Source organism: Elephantulus edwardii, unplaced genomic scaffold, assembly GCF_000299155.1.
Source record: "Elephantulus edwardii isolate Elephantulus edwardi_28Jun2011 unplaced genomic scaffold, EleEdw1.0 scaffold00003, whole genome shotgun sequence".
Lineage (NCBI taxonomy): Eukaryota > Metazoa > Chordata > Mammalia > Macroscelidea > Macroscelididae > Elephantulus > Elephantulus edwardii.
The window spans coordinates 39037177-39064125 of NW_006399753.1; the positions used below are offsets into that span (position 1 = coordinate 39037177).

Below are 26949 nucleotides of genomic sequence, written 5' to 3' on the forward strand. Positions count from 1 at the left end.
GGTTTAATTTTCCTCAGCTTCAGCTTGAACTTGCATATGAGTACTTGGTGGTCTGTTCCACAATCAGCTCCTGGCCTAGTTTTCACAGCTGATATTGAGCTTCTCAAGCGGTTTTTTCCACAGATGTAATCGATCTGATTCCTATGCATACCATCAGGTGAAATTCATGTGTATAATCTACCTCTTCTAAACCCAACCTTCACATCTGCCAGTTCTCTGTTGACGTGTTGTTCCAGTCATTTTTGGATAATTTTCAGCAGTATCTTACTTGCATGTGATATTAATGATATTGTTTGATAATTTTTCTGCATTCTGGTGGGTCACGTTTCCTTGGAATAGGAATAAATATCAATCTCTTCCAGTCAGTTGGCCAGCTGGCTGTCCTCCAGATTTTTTGGCACAACTTAGTGAGGACATCCAGGGCACTGTTTGTTGAAATATGTCAATTGATATGCCATCAATTCCTGGAGGTTTTTTTTTTCCAATTCTTTCAGAGCAGCTTGAACTTCTTCCTTCATCACCATAGGCTCTTCTTGTTCATACGTTGTTTCATGAAATTCTTCTGTGTCAGTTAATTCTTTTTGGTATAGTGACACTGTATACTCCTGCCACCTTCTTTTAATGGATCATTTAACATTCTGCCCAAAGCATCCTTAAGTATTGCCATTGTGGCTTGAATTTGTTTTTCAATTCTTTCAGTTTAAGAAATCCTGAGCGAGTTTGGCCCTTTTGATTCTCTTGACTCCAGCAAAGATGCACATTTCGTTATAATACATCGTTTTGTCTTCCAGAGCTGCCCTCTGAATTTTTCTGTTCAGCTCTTTAATTTCTTCCTTTAAGTTTGTCTTCTTGATGCTCTAAAGCAATATTCAAAGTATCATCTGACTCTCATCTTGGTCTTTTCTTCCTTGTCTGCCTTTGTAATGACCTTTTGTATTCATCATGAATGATATTCTTGTTATTCTCCCACAGTTCATTTGGTCTTCACTCATTGGTGTTCAAGGTCTCAAACCTATTTCTGAGATGGTTTTAAAATTGCAGTGGGATAGACTTAAGGTCAAATTTTGATTCCTGTAGATTTGATTTAATTTTCTTCAACTTCAACATGAAATTGCATATGAGTAGTTGGTCATCTGTTCCACAATCAGCACCTGGCCTGGTTTACACAGCTAACATTGGATTTCCCCAGAAATTCTTTCCACAGAAGTAATTGGTTTGATCTGTATGCATACCATCAGGTGAAATCCATAGGCTGTGTTTGTGTTTCTTATAAAAGGTATTTCAATGAAGAAATCATTGAATGTGCAGAATTCTATCATTCTATATCCAGCCTCATTTCTGTCACCAAGTCCATGTTTTCCAACTACTGATCCTTCTTTTCTGTTCCCAGCTTTTGCGTTTAAGTCACCCATTATTATCAATGCATCTTGATAGCATGCTCAGTCAATTTCTGAATGCAAAAGTTGGTAGAAATCTTTCATTTCCTCCACTTTGGCTCTAGTTGTTGGTGCATGTATTTGAATAATGGTGGTATTCACTGGGTTTCCTTGTATGTGCATGGATATTTTCCTGTCACTCAACACATTGTATTGCATGATGGATCTAGAAATGACTTTTTTAATTTTGAAAGCAACCGCATTTTTTCTCACCTTTTCATCCCCAGCATAGTAGATCATGATCATCTGATTCAAAATGACCCATGCCAAGACATCTCACTTCGCCAATACCTAGTATGTCAATATTTATGTGCTCCTTTTCTTTCTTAACAATGTCCAGTTTTCCTATGTTCATGCTTATGACATTCCATGTTTCTATCACTAGTCTCTGCTTACAACCTCTTCCTTTGTGTTTCCATATCTGATATCTCAGCCTCAATTGACATGTCTGGTAATCTAAGTGTGTTCTATTATACAAAGGGTTTTCAAAATAGCAGAAAAATATTATAATATGATCTTTTGAGGCTTACCTTGTTGAACAATATGAGCAACAATATAGAAATGACAATAAGATAATTATTTCCAATAAAAAGCTAGAGAGTTTAGCCTCAAATGGATCAATAACTTTAAGGCAAATGAAGAGTTTCTCAACCCTCAGCTCTTAATGACTTGTAGGTTCTTCAGGGCATTGCTTCGGCACCTGGAGAACTTAGAGTGACCTGGAGCATCAGGGATTCTAGATGCCTGTTTTCTTCACCTCGGAATGATTCTAGTTGTTGACCTCAATGCACATGTGCAAATATAATTTTCTAGCTGGTTTTCTCTCCTGAACAAGAAATGCCTATGGAATAAAAAGTTGAATATCAATGTAGCAAATACAGTGAGGATATCTTAAAAACTCAAGAATTAGAAATCAAGTGATCTGTCTTAAAATTTATATTATGAAGACTCAGAGAAACAAATGGAAATTCATGTTCACTTCCTGAGCTATCATTCATTCTTCATCTTCTGCATTGTAACATCTGTACTGTCATATTACTAAACCAGTCCTTTATTGCTTATGTGGCAAATATGCTTGGCATTTCTGAAGTTTGGAGATTGTTTGCCACAGTCTACATCTGGAAACATTTTTGGTTTTATGAGAAACACATTGTAGGCTTTCCTCCTACTGCCTGACCTATGAGTTCTTAATTACTTAAGTCTTTTTTGCTCATGTGCTTATACCATTAATTTACTATTCCTCAAGAAATAATTTTTTCCCCATTTATAACCTCATGCTCTCTAAAGATATCACCATCTACATGTTAAATGTTGTTCCTTTCAAGTATCTCTTCTAACTCAGTTATTTCTTCCAAGATATAAAGCTTTAATTTGCCCATAAGCATCTTATAGAAACCTCTCAAACATCTCAAAGAAAATATGACCAACTTTTACACATTGCATTGTGCCCCCTAAAAGGATATGTTTAAATCCTAGCCTTTGGTCTCCGTGAATTTAATTTTCTTTTGAAATAGGATGTTTGAAGATACTATCAGTTACACTAACATGAATTAATTCTACAATAAGATTAGAACTAGTCCAGTATGAATGATGCTCTTATTCAAAGAAGAAGAGACACACAGACACCATGGAAAAATGACCATGTGGAGACAGAGGTGGAGATTGATACCAAGGAACATTGTGCACCAGAGTTAGGAGAAAGGTATGGAATAGATTCTCCTTTAGAGATCTTAGAAGATGTGGTGTCAAAAGCTTTTTGTTTAAAATGGCTCTCTTAGCCATTGCTTGACTTTGACTTTGCCATATGGGTGGATATTGTTGTTGTTAGGTGCCATTGAGACAAATATGACTCATAGCAGCCCTATGAACATCTGATATAAACATGTTCCATCTTCATACCTCCTGATGCATGAGAGCCCACTGTAGCGGTAATAAGTCTAATCCATCAGCTTGAGGGCCTTCTTTTCCTTCCCTGCCTCTCCACCCTTTCAAGCTTCATGTCCCTCTCCAAGGAATAACCCCCACACAACAATATGCCTGAACTATGTCAGGCTAAGCCTCATCATCTTTGCCTCCAAAGAGAACTACGGCTGCTTCCTCTCCAAGACATATGTTTCTTTGTTTTTTGGTTGTTCATAGGATGTTCAGTGCTCTTCTCCAATATTACAACTCAAAGGCATCAATTCTTCTTCTGTCATCCTTATTCATTGTCCAGCTCTCAGATGCATAGCAAGTGATCAAAAGGACTATGGCTTGAATCAGACACATCTCCGTCCTCAAACTGACAAGTTACTCCTCAATAATTAATATGAGCATAATTAGAATGTGTTAGTCTATCCACACTGTATTTAAAAATCTTTTGAGCCCTGATTAAGTCCCTAGTATGGAGATCCTTTGTGAAGCTATTGGATTCTGGAGGGTAAGTTGTTTTTATTTAATTGAAAGTTGGGTATAAACTGTTTGGTTGTTGTTTTTTTGTTGTGTTTTTTTTTTTTAATTTTGTTAACAGTTAAGTGTAAGCTGATCAGTCACTTGGATTTAGTTAACAGTCGGGTATGGGCTGGAAGCCTCTTGTTCAAGTCAATCAGGACCTGGTGGTTGGGCCTTTATACTTAAAAGTCCTTTGGGCCCTCTCTAAGTTTCCAGTTTGGAGATTCTGTGTGAAGCAGTTGAATTTTAGGGGGAGGTTGTTTTGACTTAATTGAAAGTCTGGTATAAACGAGTTGTTTTTATTTTGTTAACAAATGAGTGTAAGATGATTGCTCACCTGGATTTAGTTAACAATCAGCTGTGGGCTAGAAGCATCTTGTTCAAGTCAATCAAGACCTGGTGGGTGGACATTTGTATTTAAAAATGTTAATTGTGCTTGAGGAGAACATTGTTCTAAGTGGTACAGTACTTATCTCTAAGTTTGCTGTACTGAGATAACTTGTAGTTGATGTGATACCAAATGCTATGTCACCCACCAGTGTGTCCATGGTGGACAGCATTTGGTAGAGTTCCCAGATTAAGATAGATTTGGAAGCAGGATTGACATCTACTTCTTAAATAACAGGTCTTTGGAAAACCTATGAACACTAGAGAAATGATGGTAGTTACAGAACAGCATTCAGATCTTTTATTCATAAGGTTGTATGATTCATACTTGACACAATGACAACAACAACAACAAAGCCTACCCACAACGGAATTGGCTAGTATCACTATTAAATTGGGTTGATTCAGCAGCAGAAGCTAGGAATCGCAACACCAACAAGGAAGCAGCAGCAATGTACATCCTTTGGATGTCTATGCCACTGAGACTCAGAAGCACTACTGAAACAGCAGTAGGATCCTCAAAAGAGAACCAGAAACCAAGTTGAGACAGAACCAGAGGCCTTTACTCAGAGACCAACCTGAGACAGAACCAGAGGCCTTTATCCAGAAGCCAAGCTTGCTAGAGGACTAAGTGAAGATATCATAATTAGCAAGAATAAGGAAACTTTGTGAAACTGACCTAAGTTGTAAAGCTCAAGGTAAAAGGGTCTGTGGCCATGCTTGAGAAGCTGTCTGGATTGAAGGATTGTGTCCTGCTGTTAACTTCCCTAACAAATCCCCTAACCATAAGTATGGTTCTTTATGGTCAGTGAGGTATTGCAAAGGATTTTGAACTAAGTAGAACACTAAGATTGGCATTAGAATTAATAGAAAGAGGTGCAGGAGTGTGGGGGAATATGCCTGACATCATGGGAACTGAGTTAATGTTGTGGATGCTGTTGGTAGGAATCATTCTCCTATATGGAGTTAGAAGAGGTCAGAGTTCATCGTCAACACACAAATATTGCTGTGTTCACAAAAGGTATCAGTGTAGTTAACATCTTGAATTCAGATATATAATCACTAGAAATGTAAGACAATGTCTTTCTGTCCTTTTAAATTGAACACTTTGTAGTATTTTAATTAATTTATGTGATCCTTAAGGAACGAATATATCAAACTCGATACCCTAAAAGAAAATAAGAATCCTAGAAACTAATTTCTCCTTATATAAAGCAATGAAGAAACCTAGGGACATCTTGTCTTCTTCCCCTTTTTATCTCTTAATCCAATTTATTTCCAAAGATTTCCAACTCCTTCCTCTTTTCTCTACTTGATATTCTTTAGTTTAGGGTACCATCACTTCAGGCCTCAGAGACTAGTCTGTGTCTCTGTAGGGTAGATATTTTTCCATCTATTCTTCCACTGAAACCTGATATAAATGCAATGATCTCACTTTTTGGCTCAAAATGCTCTTAAAATAAGTGCATTAGTTGAGCTCACTATTTTCTTACTTTGCTGACAAGTGAGCCATAATGAACTCTTAGTGGCCTCCAAAAGAAATACTGTGCTTTTTTTGCCTACAGGTCATGTTCTTACTTTGGTTTTAAGAGTCTCATTCTTCCAACTCCTTCAAAACCCCTTCATATGGACATAACATCACACCATCTTCATTACTCTTGTCGTACTGTGAGAAACATCTCTGACATAATAGTCTGGTTAAATGTTGTTCTTTTGTGCCTCAATGTCTTTGCAGTGGTTAGTGGTAAGATGAAAATTCCTTTCTGTTGTCACTTTCTCTTTCAAGCTCATAAGTTATTTAAGGGCAAAAACAATGTGTTGGTTATCACTACTTTTGGTTCTCCCAGAATGGTGCCAAGCACAACAGATGGATTTTTCAGAACACAAAATTAGTAGATTAAGACATCTTTGTATTAGGAATATCTCAATGGCAAACAGCATACCTCAGATCATCCTAGCCTGATGCCATTATGTATTTGAATCATATAACTCACCCCTGGCTTCTAGACCACTGAGATATTATCTCATTATAATTTATTTTTCTGTGTACAAAAATATGGTGATTCATAAAGCAAACATCTCCTCCAACTTATTTCTAGACACACTTTTCTTTACAAATGAATGAGTCAATTCTCTACAGATGCATGCTGGCATATTTTGGTGAGAACTGTGCCCTGAGATCAGAGTTTGTGCCTGAAACAAGCACTGACTCAGTGTGTGAAGCTGAGCAATAAATTTACTCTCGGAATGCTAGTTTTGGCATTCTTAATACGCTGCATAAAATACCATAATTTTAATATAATTTATGGCCTAGTGGCAAATAGCTGCACTGCAACCTCAAAGGCACGTGGCTTGAGGCCACAAGTTGCTCTCAGATTGCACGAGCAATCTCCTCTTGTGCACTTAACTGCCTCCAAAAATCCATCAGAGGGTCAGGTATGGGTTGATTCCACATCTGCAGTATACAACAGCAACAATTTCTGTGAAGTACCTGGCACAAGCTGGGTTTTCAATCCAACCTAACTCACTACTGTGGAGTCAAATCAATCTTAGCAAGCTTCCACTGGGTTTTGAAGATGGAATTCCTAGTGGAAGAAGATTGCCCAGCTTTCCCCAAAGTGGGGCTGGTGGATCCGAACAGCCAGCCTTTAGGTTAGTGGTGCTACAGACTCTGACAGCAGAGCTCCACAGGTTTTCAATAGGTGATATTTAATTTTGCATCCATCACCTCATTCTTTTAAGGTATGTCAGTAATTACTTGTGAAAAACCAATAAAACACTGAGATTACTGAAGACTCAGCCCAGATTCTGGGATGAAAATCATGTCTTGCTTTCAAGAGGACCTGGTCAGTGATTAGCTAAGAGGCAACAGTCCACACCCTCAATTGAGAATGACCCCCAAATCAGAGGCTAGACAGTAGTGGAAATGAACACTTCAGAGTAAAGCTAAGGAGAAACATTATGCTGGAGCTGATATTTTAAAAAAGAGAGAGATGTTTTGTTACTTCGATTTTAAAAAATTCACAATGAATGAGAGAGAGAAGCTTTTCATCTCCCACAAAGGAGTGGAAACCTTCAAAGACCAAAAGTCATCAAATTTGGCCCAAGATTCAAATGAGACTTGAACTAGAGCTGGGGAAACAGTTTTTAATTTCATAGCTTTGAATTTAATCTAAACGGACTATCTGTGCTTCCTTTTGCAAGGATTCTTTCCCTCAGGCTTTCCCGTGGGCTCTTTTTCCCCCTCCCTCAGAGTTTAATGAATTTTACACTGCTTAAAAGAAACCCCTTTATATCAATCCAGTACTGAATTTGCAAAAACCATTACAGCTGGAATAATTCTCTTCATTTTCAAAGTTTGCAAAAGTCCATCTACATTCTTGCAACACGGCTACTGCACCTCTGAGCACCAAGGTCATCATCTCTTAATACTGTTCTGAGTCTAGTAGTAGGACAAAGAGGTTGTTTTTCAGCCTCTGTAAAAACTAACTGGGATATATATCTCACTGATAATAAGCTTTCTGATTCTTTGGAGAAATCCACTGTGTGTGTGTGTGTGTGTTATTTTTTCTTCCCCAGGTTCCGTTTCAGGTTTACCCAAATGCAAGCCCACCCATGGTGACTCCATTGTGCTTCTGAAGCCATACATCCTAAGAGATGAGACTACTGTATCTTTTTCCTGCAAAGCAGCTGGTGGATTCACATTGCTGACCTTGTGCTTAACAGCTCAACACAGAGAGACAAAGTCTCTGTCCACTGGAAGCTGTGATCACAAAAAGTAAAGAAACTGTGAGATTTCTCTCACCATATAATGATAAGGAATCAATTGCATTTTAGACACAACCACAGAAAAAGAAAGGGGGGGGGAACCAACCCAAACAAACAACAAAACAAAAACCTTTATATATTTGTGATTTCTTTTTGTAGAAAAAACCTTATTGCTTATTTCAAAAAGTGAGAAATCAAAAGTCACATTCGTGGCCATCTTTTATTAGTAATCATCACTGTAAAAAAAAATTAGGCTATCTAGGGGAGAACAAATTTAAGTGGCAAGATTTTTGGCTGTGAACTGCTAGTAGAGACTGAGTGGTGGGAATGAGTTCTTAGGCATTCCCAAGGGACCTTTAAATTATCCCCTTTGAATTCTGTCTTTTTAATTTTTTTCCCCCATCAAAACATGTCTACTGAACAATAATAAATTTATTGTAGCTATTTTCCCCCCTTTGTAATGAAAGGTATATATGACAACATTTCAGAGCTTTAGTCTTAGATAAACAGTGTTGCCACAGAGAATTTACAGATTTTTCACTTCAAAGTGTTAGATCTGACAGTTTAGTCAGCATGTACAATCTAATGCTGAGTAGGTACAATTGCAAATACACAATTCCCTTTATTGTTGCTGTTGTGTGTCAACAAGTTGCTTCCCACTCAGAGTGATCCATTATGACAGGGAACTATCACATAGGATTTCTTAGCTAGTAAGCTTCATGGGGAGTCTCCCTCCGCTCTAGGAACTGGCTGCCAGCTAGCATCTCGATGGCAGTCTTGTCTTGATGGTGGTCATGTAAGGGAAGTTTCTGGGGTCGTGTTTGATGTATTTTACTGTTCTTTCCCCACTTCCTTTGGCCTTTGACCAAGGGTAGAGGCCTGCTAGAGGGTGAGGCTTTAAAATCCATGGAGGCACACTCTTCCACTTTGTACATCACTCTTTGTCAATGTGCAGTATGAAGTAACCTGGGTTTGCTGTGATGGTGAACCTTGTACCATTGGGGTATCAAATACCAGAATGGTTTACCATTGTGGACAGTGTTTGGTGGAGCTCCCAATTGTAAGACAGGTTTGGAAGCAGGAGTGGCATCCACTTCCTAAACCACATGCCTCTGGAAACTCTATGAACTTGGAGAAACGATGCTAGTTATGGAAAAGCATTAGATCTTTAGTTCATAGGGTTGCTATGAGTCATCCTGGACTTGACAACAATCAATAGCAACAACAACAACAACAATCTTCATGGGAGCTAATTATCAGTGTTGGGTTTTTCTGGTGTTTTTCTTTCTTTCTTTTTTCTGGAGACCTATAAAGAAACAGCAATCTAAGAGTCTATCCATTGTGCAACTAGAGCTCCTTACAATTCCTTTTAGAATTCTCACATTATTACAATTACTATCTGACTTGGGTGCTCTTTTTGAGAACTTACATCGGAAAAAGGAGCTCATTGAAGTAGTGTGGTATTTATCCTCTAACCTAAATGTCAGCAGTTAAATCTATTAGAATATGAGGGAGACACATGGGCAGCATCCTTGCATGTTGCTATTGTTGCTGTTAGGTACCTTAGAGTTGAACACAACTCCGAACGATCCTATGAAAAACAGATCTGAATTGTGTCCTATCCTGTGCGATGTGTATCTATCTGTTCCACACACTTGAGCCCACTCTTGTAGTCACTGTGTCAATCCACCTTGCTGGAGGTCTTTCTCTGACCTTCCAAACATGTCTCTTTCCAAGGAATAGCCTTTCTTAGCAACAAGTCCAAAGTATCAGATGGAGCTTCATCATCTTGCCTCCAAAGAGTATATTTTCTGACTGCACGTCCCTCCCTTTTCATAGTTTTATTTCTCCTCTGTTGTTTCCATTTCTGAGTATATCATGCACAGAGCTGCATTAGAACGGCATGCAAAAGCAACTGTTCCAGTGAAGACACATGAGGACAATGGTATTTTTTAAAAAATTTTTATTAAATTTTATTAATTTTAATGAACACTTACAGAGATTTTGGATTTCCATTCATTCATTGTTGCACTATTTTCTCTACTCCCCCAGTTCACTCCTCTTCCCCCTTCCCCTTGAAAGTCTGTTTTAATTATCCCATTGCCACAGTGCTTGTCAAAGCCAGCTCTGATTAATCTCCTTTGTCAGTGTGTCCTTTGCCATTCCCTATTCCTCCTCCCTGAGAGAGACTTCACCCTGATTCATAAGGAAAAGGGGACAGCGTATTCTCTTAGCTACTTCCTGCTGAAAAGGGACATGGTCTTTTAACATATCAGGCAATTTAGAAGTCTTATCTTGAAGATGGTGGGAACATCTCACTGGTGTTAGAAACTTGAGGTCTTCAAATATATTTCCGGTTTGATTAAACAGAATCTTCTTTGCTCCACTTTGTAAGTACAGTATAGTAGATACAGTTAATCATACAACTCTCTCTGGTATCTTTATTAGATGTTTTATCAGAATCTTTTGTTTTTCCCTCTTCCCCTTTGTCACAATCATTTCTGATGATAACTTTCTATTTTTTTCCTGGCTCTAGATTAACACTGTGTCTTCAGTGTTTACTTCTTGTGACTTGATTGTACAAGCTTCAATTTTTTTCTCCCAAATTAACTTTTTCTTGACTCTTCACTGTTAGAATGTCTGCAATTACACATTACATCTCTTCAATAGGCTGAGCCCCAGCCAGAATGGCCTTCTTGTAGATAGCAATCATATTTTCAATAGGATTTGCAAGGCACACTCAATATTTAAGTTTTGTAGTATCTGGAATATTTTTACCAAGTCATTCACTGTGCTTCATATTTCTTCTGGGCATCCCTCATTGATCAGGTTCAGGCATTCAGGAAATGTCTACTTTTCAGTACATAATCTTTGTTTACCTTCTTCTGCCATGGAGACTGAGAATGCTTTTTCATTTCGTTCTTCATGCTCAGACTGGGGAGCTGCTGAGTTTGGAGGTCTTTTCATTTCCAGCACTCTTCCTTTGCCTATGTTCCATTCAGTCGGGTGAGTTATTCTTTGTTGTGCAGTTTCTTCTTCCCCCCGCCCCTTGACCCCTTGAAAGCCTGTTTTAATTATCCAATTGCCACAGTGCTTGTCAAAGAGATCATCTGATTTTTGAGGTGAAGCAAAACACTACTGCAATAGCCTTATTGACTAGGCTACTTTTTCATCTCTAATCTTCAATGATGTTTTCATCACCCGTGGTGTCATTATTTATAAGTAAATAATTGTTCACTGATTAAACAGCCGCAGCAGGCATGACTCACATCATGTATTTGTAAAATCAACACTGCATAGTAGTGGCAAATATCACTCACATACAATTTGAGAGAAAATATTCTGCTCCACAAAGAGGAACAGAAATCTAAAATCTACTGATTTTAAACTGTTTTATAGATGTGCACTAGAACAACATGCCATTTTATTTGATCAGTGATTATTCAAAACTATAAGTTAGATGAAATATATCACTTTTCATTCTATCAGTAGGATATATATGCTTGTGTGCCTTTGAGGGATATTTAAATCCTAAGCATAAAGAACATGCTATAATGGCTAATTTTGTCTGTCAAATTCCATAAGTTATAGTGCCCAATTGTTAGTCAAACCCCAGTCTAGATGTTGCTCTGAATGTATTCATATGATATTAGCATTCAAATGAGTTGTCTGTAAACCAAGAAAATCACCTTCAGCCACATCTAATTATTACTTAAGAACAAAACTTGAGATTTGTTGAGAAAAGAAAGACCAGTTAATTATGAACTAGCAAGACTGTCTCCAGCCTGTCACCTGATCTATAGATCTTAGATATGACAGTCCCTGCCAGTTTATAAGCCAACTCCTCAAGATATCTGTTTTTCTACCAGAAAACAAACAAAAACAAATAGAAAGCAAACCCACTGTCACCAAGCCAACTCCAACTCAGAGTGACCCTCTTTCAGGTATTTATAGCTGTAAATCTTGACTTTTGGGGAGGGGGGAGATATTCCCTCCTCTTTTTCTATTGTGTTTTAAATGAAGGTTTTTAAAACAATTTTTTTCCATTCAATTATTTATTTATATATGAAAGAAGAAGAAATGGTGCCTTTTAATTGTTATGTTGGTGAAGTAAATTGAATAACTGTTGGAATACTAGAAGAACAAACAAATTTGATTTTTTTTAGTCAATGTTCTCCCTGGAGGGAAAGATGTTGAGACCTTCTCTCACGTACTTCATGCAAGTTCTTAGAAGGGGCTGGTGCTTAAAAACGACATCATATTTGGAAAAGTGGAGGATCAGGAAAGGAGATGAGATGAATTGACACAGTGACCTCAACAATGGGCAGGAGAGATTGTGAGGTTGGTCAAGATGAGGCAAGATTTATCTGTTGAACACAGTATTGCTTAAAGACCATTCCAACTTTCATTTCAATAAATTGTTATTGTTACCATAAATTAAGAAGTTCTATATTTCTCAATAATAACTGCATAGTCATTTTGACTGCAAAATTGCATGGTAAGAAAGAATTTACAGGCTCCTTGGAGTACTTACAATAGGAATCTTATGTGTCACAGTTAAAAAAAAAAATTGTTAAAAATAAGTATCCTTGTTTAAAACCATAGGCTTTGGAGATAAACCAGTGACAACATAAAATGCTGACAGTAGTCCTCAGCCATAAAAAAAAAGATATAAAAAAGGTTTTAAAAGCCTATGTATTTGCTTCTTGAAAATATACAATGCTGATATAATATCAAAATTATAAATATTTGAAATCAAACACTCATATAATACCCGATATGATTTGCTTTAGGGTCTTGGTTCCAATCAGTCTTGCCCCGATGCATGTTAAGCCTAGATTATCTTCTTCGGTGGCTCCTTTCTCACCAGTTCCGCTCTTCTAAGAGTCTATACTTTTTAGTAGAATTTCAATTTCTCAAACCAGGTAGGGGAGGATGGCTGATCACAATGGTAATGCTATCGATAACATAACCTTTACGTATTTCCTTTCCTACGTCTGAATAAAATAACTTACATTCTAACACCCAAAATTTTTTGGAATATAACCCAGGACACATTAGATCCTTTATTCTTCTCTTTTCTTATAATCACTACAAGAACCCAGACTAATTTTTTTTCAGTGTTTAGAGGACAAATGGATACTCAATATTTTTATCATGATGATCAAATACATTAGAAATAACAGTATAAAGCAGCAATCTGACCCTGAGATACTAATTTCCAACTAACCATTCTTTAATAGCAAAAGGAAAGAGTTCCCAAATTATTTTGTCTATCTTATTTTCACTCAAAATAATAACATAAAATTGTTCCTAGAATAATTATAGAGCAACACAAAATTCCATTTGTTGATATTGGATAAAAGTTAAATTTATCTCTGCCAACTCAGAATGTTTTAATTTGTTAAATTCCTTTTCTTTTTTACTTTGAAACTCAGACTGCTTTAACACTACCTGTAAACATATGTTTTTGTCCTTAAAAGTTCCTATTAAAAAATTTTGCCCATAGATTACTTACTTGTTTAAGCTTCTTTAGATCTTCATCAAGTTCTAAGTTGTCCAAAATAACAGCCACAAACAAACTCAGCAGGATCTACAAAAGGGTTTAATAACAATGAAAAAATATTCTATATGTTCCAAAGATAAAAAAATTGTTACATGGACATTAGAGTATATATACCTTAAATACACTGTAACATCAATATAGTAAACTAAAAATTGTGGATCACTGTATATTAATTTTAAGATATTTATCACAAATTCACCAAGGACATGTATATGGCAATTGAAATGAATACTGTAAAATATTGATTTGCTTTATGAAGCATTTAATTATGAAAATAAAGTGACTATTTTTTCCAACTATCTCACTTCTGATAATGTATCTTAAGAATTTGAAATATTTTCTGAGAATCTTAAGATACAAAGATATTTTTGCATTATTTATAATAATAAAACATTCTAAAAATATAAGGATCCTTGTATAAATAGATAATTATGTGTATAATATTAGTGAAAATATATACATATATATGTGTGTGTGTATATACACACACACACACACACAAACATATTAGTTGAGAGACAGCTATGTAGGTAGATATGCATAGTTTAATATCCATTATGGCAAAAGTAACTCCACAGTTATAATAAATCCCCAAACCAAACCAAATCAAAGTAAACCTACTCCCATCAAGCCCACTCTGATTCAGCAATGCTGATCATGTTTCTGAGGCTGAACATCTTTATGTGGGAATAACTGGTGGGTTCCAACATTTGATTCTCTTTTTCCAGCAGGATGGCTGGTGGGTTCTGCCTTCTGATCCTCTCTTCTTTCCATTAATAGCCCATTTCATAATGCACCATGCCACCAGTGCTCCTTAAGCTTATAATACTGCTGTTCATGGCCATTAAGTCAGAAGGATTCATAGCTGACCTCCAATGGGCTTTCAGAGGATATAAATTGTGTGGGAGCAGCTGGTAGGTTCAAATCATTTGTGTTTTAGTTGGTAGTGAAACTGCTTACATTTTAGGCCACAAGAGGTCTCTTAAGGTTACGACAGAGTTCTCAAATCTAGATGGGAGAACAGGATATAGGGAAAGAACTTTACTATGTATGGCTAACCCATATGTCTTTGATTAACTCTTTAGCTCCTTCTTCTATGGACTTCCTGGGCAGCCTATTCCATTGCACTATCTCGGATAGGGACCCTGCAGATACTGACAGAGCCCAGGAGAGGATACTCAGCTGGAGCTTGTGGATATTATGTGAAACATCTGTATCTATATTTAGCCATGTATCTATTTTACATGCACCCAAATCCATTTCCACAGAATCAATTCCAACTCAAAGCAGCCCATCTCTGGGCTTCTAACACTATATACTTCTGCATGGGAAGAGACTGTGCACCATTCTTTAGAGGAGCAACTATGGTGAAATTATACCAATGCTCTTTAAGTCAGCAGTCTGATAAACTACATCACTAGAGTTCTCTCTTTCTCTATTAGAATTCATGCAGCCATTAAAAATTCACATTGTAGTAGCCAGCAACCAAGATAGCTAACAGTAATTTTCACCTCTGTAAAGACATACTCTGCATTGCACCATTCCACACTAATGTGGCTGTGATTGACCTCTGTAACCAATTGTTGTTATTGTTTGGTGCTGTTTAGTTAACTAGAATTTGTAAATTATATAAATTAGGATTTTTTTATTTATAAGGTTGGAAGTCTCTGGATAACATAATTTGTTAAGATTTTAATTATTCACTGAAAATCTGGTGGCTTGATCCCGTTCAGAGGCACCTGGCAATCTGCTTCCAAAAGATCGTGGCTTGGAAATTCTATAGTGCAGTCCTTCTCTGCATACATGGGACTACCATAAGCCTAAATACACTGGATGTCAGTTAACAATAGTAATAACAACTTTTGAGACTCACTCATAACAGTCACAATGGCTTTCATTTTGCTCATGCTTGGAATCAACAGTGCTAGGGAAAATCACTTGCCCTATGTGAGGACCCCCAAGCAGACGTACATAGAGACCTATGTAGTGACACGCCAAGGCCTCCTGACAACAGCCATGTGAGTAAAAAAAAAAAAAAAGCCATGTGAGTAGCTCAACTTGGAAAAGGATACTCCATTCCCAACAAAACCTTCAGAGGATGGTGGCCTAATCTATATGTCAACTGCAACATAATGAGACATTATAACTATATAACTATAACTATATAAGCCTCTATGGATTCCTGACCCACAAAAACTGTGTGAGATAATAAATATTTATGGCCATTAATAAATGCTTAGGTGATGGGGTCAACAATATATAACTAATGCATTTATTAATTGTAATAGTTGGCAATTCAATATTTCAAATGTAAATCACTCAATAAAAACTCATTGCCATCTTGGCAAAAACAAGACAGAGCTAATCTCCCACTGAGCTTCCAAGGTTGTAAATCACTTTGGAGTGGATTGCCTATATTTCTTCCTTGAAGCTACTGGTGGATTTGAACTGCCAGAGAGGTGCAACCTTTGAGTTAGGAGCACAACTTCTTATGGGCTGTGACAGCAGTGCCTCATAAGAGATAGAAGTGAAACTACTGATTTAGAAGGACATGCTTCAGTTATACCTATCTTTGTGTAGGGAAAATGAATTTTACTCCCTTTTGTTGGTGTTTTATGGTATTTCACAAATTTTAAAAAGACACATACTTCTTTTAGAATGGATAAATTAAAATCAAGAAAACAAACTAGTAGAATTAAAAGATCTTTGAGTTTTTATTCTTTTCAACTTTATATTCTTTGAAGTTCCTTACCCATTTTATAATGCTTTTTTATTTCCAATGTATATTCTTTTTTTTCTATTTTCCTCTTAAATATTCTTCCCATTTGTCATTATTAGACTCTTACAACTAAGATAAGAAAGTTGAAACACTTAAGTAAGAACTTTTATACTAGAGAGATTATTATCCAAGCTAGTGACTCACTGTTTTCTAAATTTAATGAACATATCACAAGGAAAGACAAAGCAGAAGAAAAAAATCAAGAAGCTTTCCAACATTATTCAAATTGAACAGAACATACTGGGCCTTTCTTATTTAATAGTCACATCCTTTGGGACCTTAGAACTTAACGATCCGATTAGTCCAGATCAAGGATATTTGTTGTTGTCTCTGTGTCTGTACACAGTATCTTCACTTTTGCCCTAAATTAGGCATTTCATGGTATATCTCAAGTTAAACTCCTTACTACGACCTTGATGAAAAGAAATAGAAGACTATCCTTCCATTTATCCTTACTCCAAATTCAGAGAAGCTCCTCAGAATGTATTCTGACAGTAGGAGCCATTTTGTACTTCTTTCTATTAGGCCTGGGCAACTTGGTCAAACACTATATTGTATTTAACATCATCAGTTCTCCTGTTTCCCCAGCCTAAGGGTAAATACAAATCTAAAAAGAAAATAAAATCAAAATAAAATCCAAAAGCTTAATTTACCCTGATGGTAAAAGAAAAAGAGACTTTCTGTTTCTTAGAGAATTTTCTTTAGAACCTTTATCTCTCCTTGTCCCTTGGAAATATACATAAATCTAGATCATAGAGGCATTGACTTTCTGTTTATGATAATGGACATTCTGGCAGCAGATATTGGTGACGATTGCACAATTTGAGAAATATAATTAGTACTTATCAAATAAAAATAAAATTGTACTTATCAAATGTCTTGAGTTAGCAAATGTGTTTTATATGAATTTTTCAAACAATGACAAAAAGATATGCATTTTAAAAAGAAAAATTATTTTAAAAAGGTAAACAGGTGTAATAGGAGCAGGTACAATGTGAGGCGGCTAAGTCTGACTTCTCCCTGTTTCATAAAGGGGAACTGTCCCCTTCAATAATGTTCATAGTACCATACAAATATAGTGATATGTCACCCCACATGTACATGCTCCTGCACCTATGTTTACAATTATTGGGTATGATGTTCATTTCAAGACTCACAAAATTTACTCACAGTTATGAGGTTTATGAGAGAAATAGTTTGGAGAGTATGAAAGAAAAAGAATATCACACAATGCAAATCCAGGTTTAGTCCAGCAGTCACAAACCAGATTAACACCAATACACAACTCCCCAATTAATGAAAGGCCAGGTTCAGTTCAACAGCACAAATGCAAGAAGCCTCTGATTTCCTCAATCATCCAACAAACTTTATCTCAGAGCAGTTATAAGTCAACTTTTCTTTCAATAATTTAGCAATCAAAACCTTCAACTGTGGCCCCTATCTTAGAGCAGTTATGAGTCAGCTTTTCCTTCAACCATAGAGCAAGCAAAACTTTTTCTACTGTGGCCTTTATCTCCAGCATTCCTCTGGTTACACCTTGCTACAGTCTCTTTACAGTAGTGCCACAATCTCTTCACAGTGTCTCCACTGCCATCACCACCATTCTTTATAGTGTGGAAAGCACTCTTTTATATTGGTTCCATAGCTGTTGATTATTTGCATCACCATGTGTCTGCAGTTAAGGTAGCTGGAGACCATGCCTCCCAATGGGGGCAAATGCAATGCCTAAAAAAGTAAATTTTCAGGGGTTCTGACACCTAAATAGGCTTCTTAGAAGTTTTACAAGCCAGGAATGTTTTGAAAGCCCTTGACCATCAAAGAAAGGTTGATATTTCCCCCCAATCTGGCTGGAAGAATGGGAATTTAATTTAAGCACCTGGTCAGTAGTGTCTCTAGATTAGTGTCACAAAAATAGTAATACATAATGTCACTCCTCTTTGCCCTCCTTTCCTCTCTTTTACCTTAAATAACACAGAATCCAGCCTGAGTCTTTTTCCCTGTCTGCCAGTCACAGGTGTTCCCATGCCAAGCATACCTAGCCTCTGCTTCTGGTCACTCACTACCAGTCTCCTCTTTCATCAACACTTGGTCTGCTATACCATAGTAGTCTTGTGATTTTCCAATGTGATCCCTCCAGAAGCTTGTACACCATCATCTGTAAATCCCACTGAGTAGAAATTTTCTAGACACTCATTTTGGTGTCAGCCCCTATGACAATGGTACCTGGTGTGATCTGTACATCTCTTTCATATCATACTGATGAAACCCTTGTACCTGCTTCGAAGTTGAAAAGCTACTTACTTGCTACAGAAATTGAAAAATAAAAAGTTCTTGTTTTCTTTTAGATAAGGAATATACTGAGTCATTGTATCGAAAGGAATTGGCAGATACAGAAGAATTTAATGAAATAACATTTGAGCAAGAGCCTATGGTGATGGAGGCAGAAGTTCAAGCTGCTTTGAAGGAAATGGCAAAAAATAAGGCCCCCAGAATAGACGGTATACCAATTGACATATTTCAGGTAACAGATGCTGCCCTGGACGTGCTCACCAAGTTGTGCCAAGAAATCTGGAGAACAACCACTTGGCTAACTGACTGGAAGAAATCTATATTTGTTCCCATTACAAAGAAGGGTGACCCAACTGAGTGTGGAAACTACAGAATAATATCATTGATTTCACATGCAAGCAAGATTCTGCTGAAGATTGTCCAAAAATGACTGGAAAAGCACATCAGCAGAGAACTGCCGGAATTCCAGACTGGGTTTAGAAGGAGTCGTGATACTAGGGATATTGTAGCAGATGTTAGATAGATCGTAGCTGAAATCAGGGAATGCCGGAAGAATGTATATCTGTGTTTCATTGATTATGCAAAGGCATTTGACTGTGTGGATCATAACAAACTGTGGCTGACTCTGAGAAGAATGGAAATCCCAGAACACTTAATCATGCTAATGCAAAACCTATACTTGGACCAGGAGACAGTCATCGGAACAGAGCAGGGAAAATACTGCGTGGTTCAAAATTGAGAAGGTGTATGCCAGGGATGTGTCCTGTCTCCATATCTTTTCAACCTGTATGCAGTGCAGATTATCCAAGAGGCTGGGCTCTATGAGGAGAAGTGTGGCATCAGGATTGGTGGAAGATCTATTAACAATCTGCGTTATGCGATGACACAACCCTGCTCGCTGAAACTGAGGAGGACCTGATGCACCTGCTGCAGAGGGTCAAGGACTGCAGCCTTCAATATGGACTGAGGCTCAATGTCAAGAAGACAAAGATTCTTACCACTGGACCAATTGGTAGCATCAGGATGGATGGTGAAGAGATTGATTTTGTTCACAGCTTCAGTTTGCTTGGCTCCACGGTCAACACTCTTTGCACCAGCAGTCAGGAAATCAAAAAGCGTATCGTGATGGGAAAGTCTGCTGTTAGGGACCTCTCTAAAGTACTCAAGGGCAATGGTGTCTCTCTGGAGACTAAGGTGCGCCTGATACAGGCCACACAGTCTTTGCAGTCACTTAAGCATCGGAGATTTGTACAATGACTACGGAGGACAGAAGGAGAATCGATTCCTTTGAGCTGCAGTGCTGGAGAAGAGTATTGAATGTACCCTGGACTGCCAAGAAAACAAACAGATTCATCCTTGGAGGCAAGGATTCTGGGGCTTTGTCTGACATACTTTGGACATGTTGTAAGGAGAGACAGGTCCTTGGAGAGGGACATCATGCTTGGTAGGGTGGAGGGACAGCACAGGAGGGGAAGACCCTCTCTGAGGTGGATTGATTCAGTGACTGGGGTAATCAGAATGGGTGTGTCAGAGGCAATGAGATTGGCACAGGATAGAGCAGGGTTTAGGGCTGTTGTACATTGGGTCGCTATGACTTACAAACGACTCAATGGCACATAACAACAACAAGCAATCCGAGATGATCACTCCAATTTCCAGGTGAATTTTTAATGAATTGCTTAATGAAATGTTTAATGAATACTACTGTCAAATTCTGAGATGTGTTATTTGCCTTGAGTTGGAACTGACTCATAGATGACTGCCTAGTGGGTTTTCGGAGGCTGAAAATCTCATGGGAAGGGAATGTTTAACTTTTTCCCAAAGAGTAGCTCATGAACTCAAACCAACTACTTTGGGTTGACTGTGCAAATCCTACCCACTACGGAACCGGAGCTCCCCTGAATATCAGTTATTGCATATAAGGAAAACATGGATATAATGGGTTGTAGCTGCCTACAGATATAAAAGATGGAATTTCTTTGTGTTTGCAATCTTGTTAGCAAAATGCGTTTGATTTGAATTGCAGATTAGTTCAATGCTCCTCCAATAACAAAGGTGTTTTCTTTCTCTTTCACCTTTATGAAGAAGTTTTCTGAGCTGGCAGGAAATTTTACTTTTAATTACTTCCCCAGCATCAGACAGATGGCAGGCTACTCAAGGTTAGGGATGTTGTTGCTCCATTAAATTAGATGGCAGTTGATTTGGCCCATCAATATGTTAGATGCTGCCTGGTTGAAGCATAAACACAGTACTGGAGTCTATCAGTACAGTCATAATTACAGGTCAATGCAGATGACACATGGTTGCATTCTGGATAAAAAGATTCTAGAAAAAGCATATAGACTTTTCCAGTTATGACCTACAAGGCTACCACCAGGTCTTCTGAGTTTCACTATCCTTACTTATAAAACATTTCTAATGTAATTATTGTAGCTGTGATGATGGCTTATTTGTAAGAAGCTGTTCTGTAATCCCAAATGCAAGTAGTTTGAATCCACTAGCTCCTCTGCAGGAAAATGATAGGCAGTTTCCTCCCATGCAATTTACTTGCCCTGAAAACTCACTGGAGGGTTAGCCATGGGTTGGTTCCAACTCAACAACATACAACAAGAACAATAGCAACATGATTATTATAATAAAAGAGAGACTAGCTGCTGACAGAGACCTCTCCAAATTATTGTCGAACAGTAATAACAGTGTGAAGACTGATTCAGGCCATAGTCTTTTCAAGTGCTTGTTTATGAGAGTTGGACAATAAATAAGGATGACAGAAAAAGAATTGATGCTTTTGACTATGGTGTTGGAGAAGAGTACTGAATAGCTTATGAACTGCCAAAAGAAAAACAAAACAAAACAAAACACAACAGATATGTGTTGAAGGAAGTGCAGCCAGAGAGCTCTTTGGAAGCGAAAATGACAATGTCTCATCTCACATACATTGGGCATGTTGCTGTTATTATTTGCTATTCAATCAGAACTGACTCTTATATGACCCTCACTGATAGTAAATAACATAAGAAGAGATTGTCCATTTTCTCCAATGGAGCAACTAGCGGATTTGAACCATGTGCCCTTGAACTGGTAGTACAACTCCTTACCATTGGGCCCACAGAGCTGGTGCTCATTAGAATAAAAAATAGTGAAAGTTCATCCCGTGTACTTTAGGCATGGTGTCAGAAGGAGACAGTCTTTGGAAAAGGACATCATGCTGGGAGAAGTGAAAGATTAGAGAAATAAAGGTAGATTCTGAAAGACGGATTGACACAGTGATTGTGGCAACGGACTAGAAAAATATCAGGGGTCAAGAGGATGGTGCATAAAAGGGCAAGTTTAGGATCTATGGTTTCCAAGGTTTATAGCATAGCTATGAAACAACATAAGATCAAAAATCAATGATGATGAAGGAGGAAGTTCAAGCTGTTCTGAATTAATTGGCAAAAAACAAGGACCCAGGAACTGATGACATACTAATTGACATATTTTAATAAACATATGGTGCCCTGGACGTGCTTACCAGGTTGTGCCATCTGGAAGACAGGTTGTGGTTGGAGGTTGTGAAATCTGGAGGACAATTACCTGGCCAACTGACTGGAAGAGATACGTATCTATTCTCATTCCAAAAAAAGATGATCCATCAGAGTATAGAAATTATCAAACAATGTAACTAATATCACATGCAAGCAAGATCTTCATGAAAATTATCCAAATATGACTGCAAAGTACATCAACATAAAACTTCCAGATGTTCAGGTTGGGTTTAGAAGAGTCTGTCGCACTAAGGACATTATAACCAATGTTAGATGGATCTTAACTGAAAGCAGAGTACCAGAGTGATGTCTATCTGTGTTTAATTGATTATACAAAGGCATTTGATTATGTGTATCACAACAAACTGTGGCTAACTTTGAGAAGAATGGGAATCATTTGACACTTAATTGTGCTTGTGCAATATGTATACATGGACCAGGGTGCAGTCATCAAAACAGAGCAAGAAAACACTTCCTGCTTCAAAATCAGGAGAGATGTCCACCACAGATGCATCCTCTCTCCATACCTATAGAACAGATCACCTGGGAGGCTGAAGTTCGTGAAGAGGAATGTGGCATCAGGATTGGACGAAGACTCATAAAAAAACCAGCATTTACAGATGACACTCCCTTGCTGGCCAAAACTGAGGAGGACCTGATATATTTGCTATCAAAGGTCAAGGACTATTGTCTTTAATACAGATTGAAGCAAAACATTGAGAAAACAAAGATCCTTACCACTGGGCCAATTGGCAACATCATGATAGACAGGGAAGACATTGAAATTGTTAATAGTGTCAATTTGCTTAGCTAACCACTATCAACATTCCTGGTAGCAGCAGCCAGGAAATCAAAAGAAAAATTGCATTGGGGACTTTTGCTGTCAGGGACATCTCCAGAATACTGAAAAGCAATGATGTCAGTCTAGAGACTAAGACACACCTGATCCAGGCCATGGTCTTTGCAATTGCTTGCTTTGCATTAGAGAGATGGGCAATGACTAATGACGATAGAAGAAGAATCGATGCCTTTGAGTTGTGGTGCTGGAGAAGAGTATTAAAAACATCATGGATTGCTAAGAGAAAAGAGAGGTCTATCCTAGAGAGGGTGAAAGCAGGCTGCTCCTTGGATGCAATGATTTTGAAGCTCCATCTCACATATGTTAGGCATGTCTGTAGCAGAGACCAGTTCTTGGAGAATGGCATCATTCTTGGAACTATGGAGGATCAGTGTAAGAGATGAAGTCCCTGGATGAGATGAATTGACTCAGTGACTGGGGTGATGAGAATAAGTATTTTGAAGACAATGAAATTGGCTCAAAATAGAATAGGATTCAGAGCTGTTGTACATAAGGTCACTATAAGTCACAAACAATTTGATGGCATATAACCAACAATAACATGAGTTGTGGTTAACTTGATGACCTAACAATAATTAGTTGCTAACCAAAGGGAGTTTACAACCAGTTCTAGAGAGATGAGGCAGATTACATCCTTTAAAAATGTTTTAGTCTTGGGAACCTATGTTGTGCTGATATGGGGCTGGAATTGGGAGAAGATGATGAATAACTGCTCTGGGAAGGGTTCTCATCACCTCATAAACTACTGACCTATGGATTGGCAGTTTGAACCCACATGGGGATATTGTGAAAGAAATGACCTAGAGATATGTTTTCTTTAAAATGCTGTTGTTGTTGACTACCATCGAGTCAGAACCAATTCATAGCTGACCCTCCAGTGGGCTTTCAGAGTTAGTTAATCCTACTGCAGGAGATTCCTTTAGGATTACAGCCAAGGAAACCCAATGGAGCAATTTTACTCTGTAGCACATGATGCTGCAATGAATTGGAACTGACTTAATAGCAACTAGTGGGTAAAGTGTTGTGCTGCCAGCCCAAAGGCAAAAAATTTTAATCTTCCAGTTATTCCTCAGAAGGGAGAAAGATCAACAATCTTTAAGTGCAATTTAGAGCCTTTGAAAGCCCCGTGGAGGGTCAACTTTGAGTTGGTTCTGACAGGATGACAGAGTGAATCATGGTTAAAACATTATAACTCCAAAACTGAAGAACTGGCAAAAATTGCTGGGAAAGCTTTCTGATAACAAAGGTAAGCATGATCTCAGAACAAGAACAAGTTTAAACTTTTCCTGAAGGCATCATTAAAGTTAAATTCACTTAGCAAATATCTTTGAATGTTTAGAAGCATGACAACCTGACAGTGAAGGCAGAAATTATGGAGAAAGATGTGTGTGAAATTTACTTTCCTCCTGAAACTCTTCAGATGTGCAACTGCAGTTTGATGCTGCCGTGCCACACAGCTCCCACCTTGTCCCTGAGGTCCTGAAGTAGAGGACACTGAGTGAAGGTGATGACTTGGCACCAAGGGTGAGGGATGACTAGAGTCCGCTCTGAGGATTTAGCGTATTTTTGGAATGAAAATGGAAGCTTGGAAAGAGGCAGGCTTAGGGTGTAACTGATGGTGAGGAAGTGAGAATTACTTTGTGGTTCCTTTCTCAGATTCTAATAAGGTGACGAAAACTACTGTGATGAGAAATAGAAGTGAAAAGAGAAAAACAGCTTTGTTTCCATGATATTTAATCTACACTGCCAGTGTGACATTATTTTTCTCTAAGCTCAGTGCCCTCCCAGGATGGACTTCAGGAAAGGACAGCCTTGGGTGCCAGCCACCTATGATTAAATGGTACATAGAGTTGTAAATCTGAAAAACATAGATATTCATTACTCTTCTGGATGTTTTTGTTCATTTGTTTTGTTTTTATAGGAAGCTGAAGGAAAGCTCATTAATGATCTAAACCCATTACACTGACCTAGCCATCTTACATCTGTAGTTTACCCACTACAGAGCTGCACATGCTACTTTGAAATGCGATTCACAGATTTAGATTAAAATTTCATTACTACATTAAAGGAGTTTTACAGTAATTGTCACTTTGAATTATAAGAACTTTATCATTTATGTTGTTGTTGTTGTTGTGTGCCATTGAGTTGGAACGAACCCCTAGCTGACCCTCCAGTGGATTTTCAGAGGCAATTAATCACACGAGAAGAGATTACTCATCCCTTTCCCAAAGAACTGCTGGTGGATTCCATCTTTGTGCCTTTGGATTGGCAGTGCAAAGCCATCAGAATTATTTTTTACTATATAATTATGTACTATTTCAATTACTAATATAGCATTTCATCTTACATCAAAACACTTTTAAGTGATGTACTTTCAGGAGAAAAATAAAAAGCTAATGATATATTCTTTCATTTGCTTTTGAATTTTGTGAGAGTATACACATAACATAATGCTAGGTTAATACTTTACAAAAGCAATTAATATGCACACTTTCATATACTAGCTACTTTGAACTTTTAACACACCTACAGCCTTCTACCAGAGAGCTCTCATTGTCTAGAGAGTAAAGAATTGCTCAGCCAATTAAAACCCACACAATCTGAATCCTCTTGTGTGATTTATAGCCTCTGAAAATCTGTTGGAGGGTCAGCTATGAATCAGTTGCAGTTTGATGGCAACAACAACAACACAGCCTTCTCCTAGAAGTCCTGATGGCATAGTGTATAATATATCAGACTGCCAACTGAAAGATCAGTGATTCAAATCTACCAGACGATCTGAGGAAGATGAGCAGTTTGTTTCTGTAAAGATCTATGGCCTCAGAAACCCAGCAGAGTGTTGCTATAAAGTTGCAACTCAACAGAAACTAGGTTTTATATTATATTAATATGTGATGCAAGGACATCTTGAAATTATTGAGGAATAATGATGTCAGTTTGAGGACTAAAGTGTATCTAATTGATGCCATGATCTTTTCAGTCATTTGTTATATATTTGAAAGCTGAACAATGAAGGATAACAGAAGAAGAATTGATGCCTTTGAATTGTGGTTTTGGAAATCAATGCTGGAGATCCCATGGACTATCAAAAGAACAAACTTCTTGAAGCTGAGTGCTCCTAGGAGGTAGAGATGATGAATTTTCACCTCACTTACTTTGGCATGCTACTAGGAGAGGCTGTTCCTTGAGAAAGGACATCATGCTTGGGAAGGTTGAGGGGCAGTAAAAGAGAGGAAGACTTTCAACCAGGTGGGTTGACATGGTGACTGTGGCAATGGCCTGAGGATATCAGCAATTATTAGGATGGCATGGGTAGGGTAGGGTTCAGCTTGGTTATTCATAGGGTCACTATGAGTCAGTCTTGACTTGACAGCATGTAATAATAACAACAATATGTGATACAAAGATTTATCCTACTTTGAAATGTACAACTGATACAACATACTAATACTCAAAGAAACCCATTGCTGTTAAGTTGGAACCAATTCATTCCTGTCTCTCCAGCAGAATTTTGAAGGTAGTAAATCATAAGGCTGAGATCTTTCACCTTTTTCATGAAAATCCACTCGTGGTTCTGAACAGGCAGAGCCATTGGGTTAAGAAGCATAAGTCCTATAGTGGCTATGACCCCAAATCTCCCTTATAAAGTGCATAGAGTATAGGCATTTTCTTATTTTGTATTCAACATGATACATCATGAATCATTTTATTTCAATGGGAAAGTGGAGACTAGCTATTTAAATATTGCAGACATTTATGTGTTTATTTTCCTAAGAATATAACATTCATTTCCAAGTGGTTTTTTGTTTTGTATTGATAATATTTAAACGAGGAAAGTGTCACATATTAGGTCTCTGTGAAACCTGGAAAATCTTTCTTTTGGCATCTTTTATTTATTTAATTTTTTT

General features: G+C 37.7%; 1 protein-coding gene across 1 annotated transcript in view; it reads right to left on the minus strand.

Annotated features, from left to right (window-relative positions):
• NALCN (sodium leak channel, non-selective) overlaps positions 1–26949 on the minus strand; it is a 600265-nt gene that overhangs the window by 203369 nt on the left and 369947 nt on the right. Inside the window, exon 15 of the mRNA XM_006879390.1 lies at positions 13540–13614. Coding sequence (XP_006879452.1) covers positions 13540–13614 — 75 coding nt within the window. The remainder of the gene's footprint in view (positions 1–13539; positions 13615–26949) is intronic.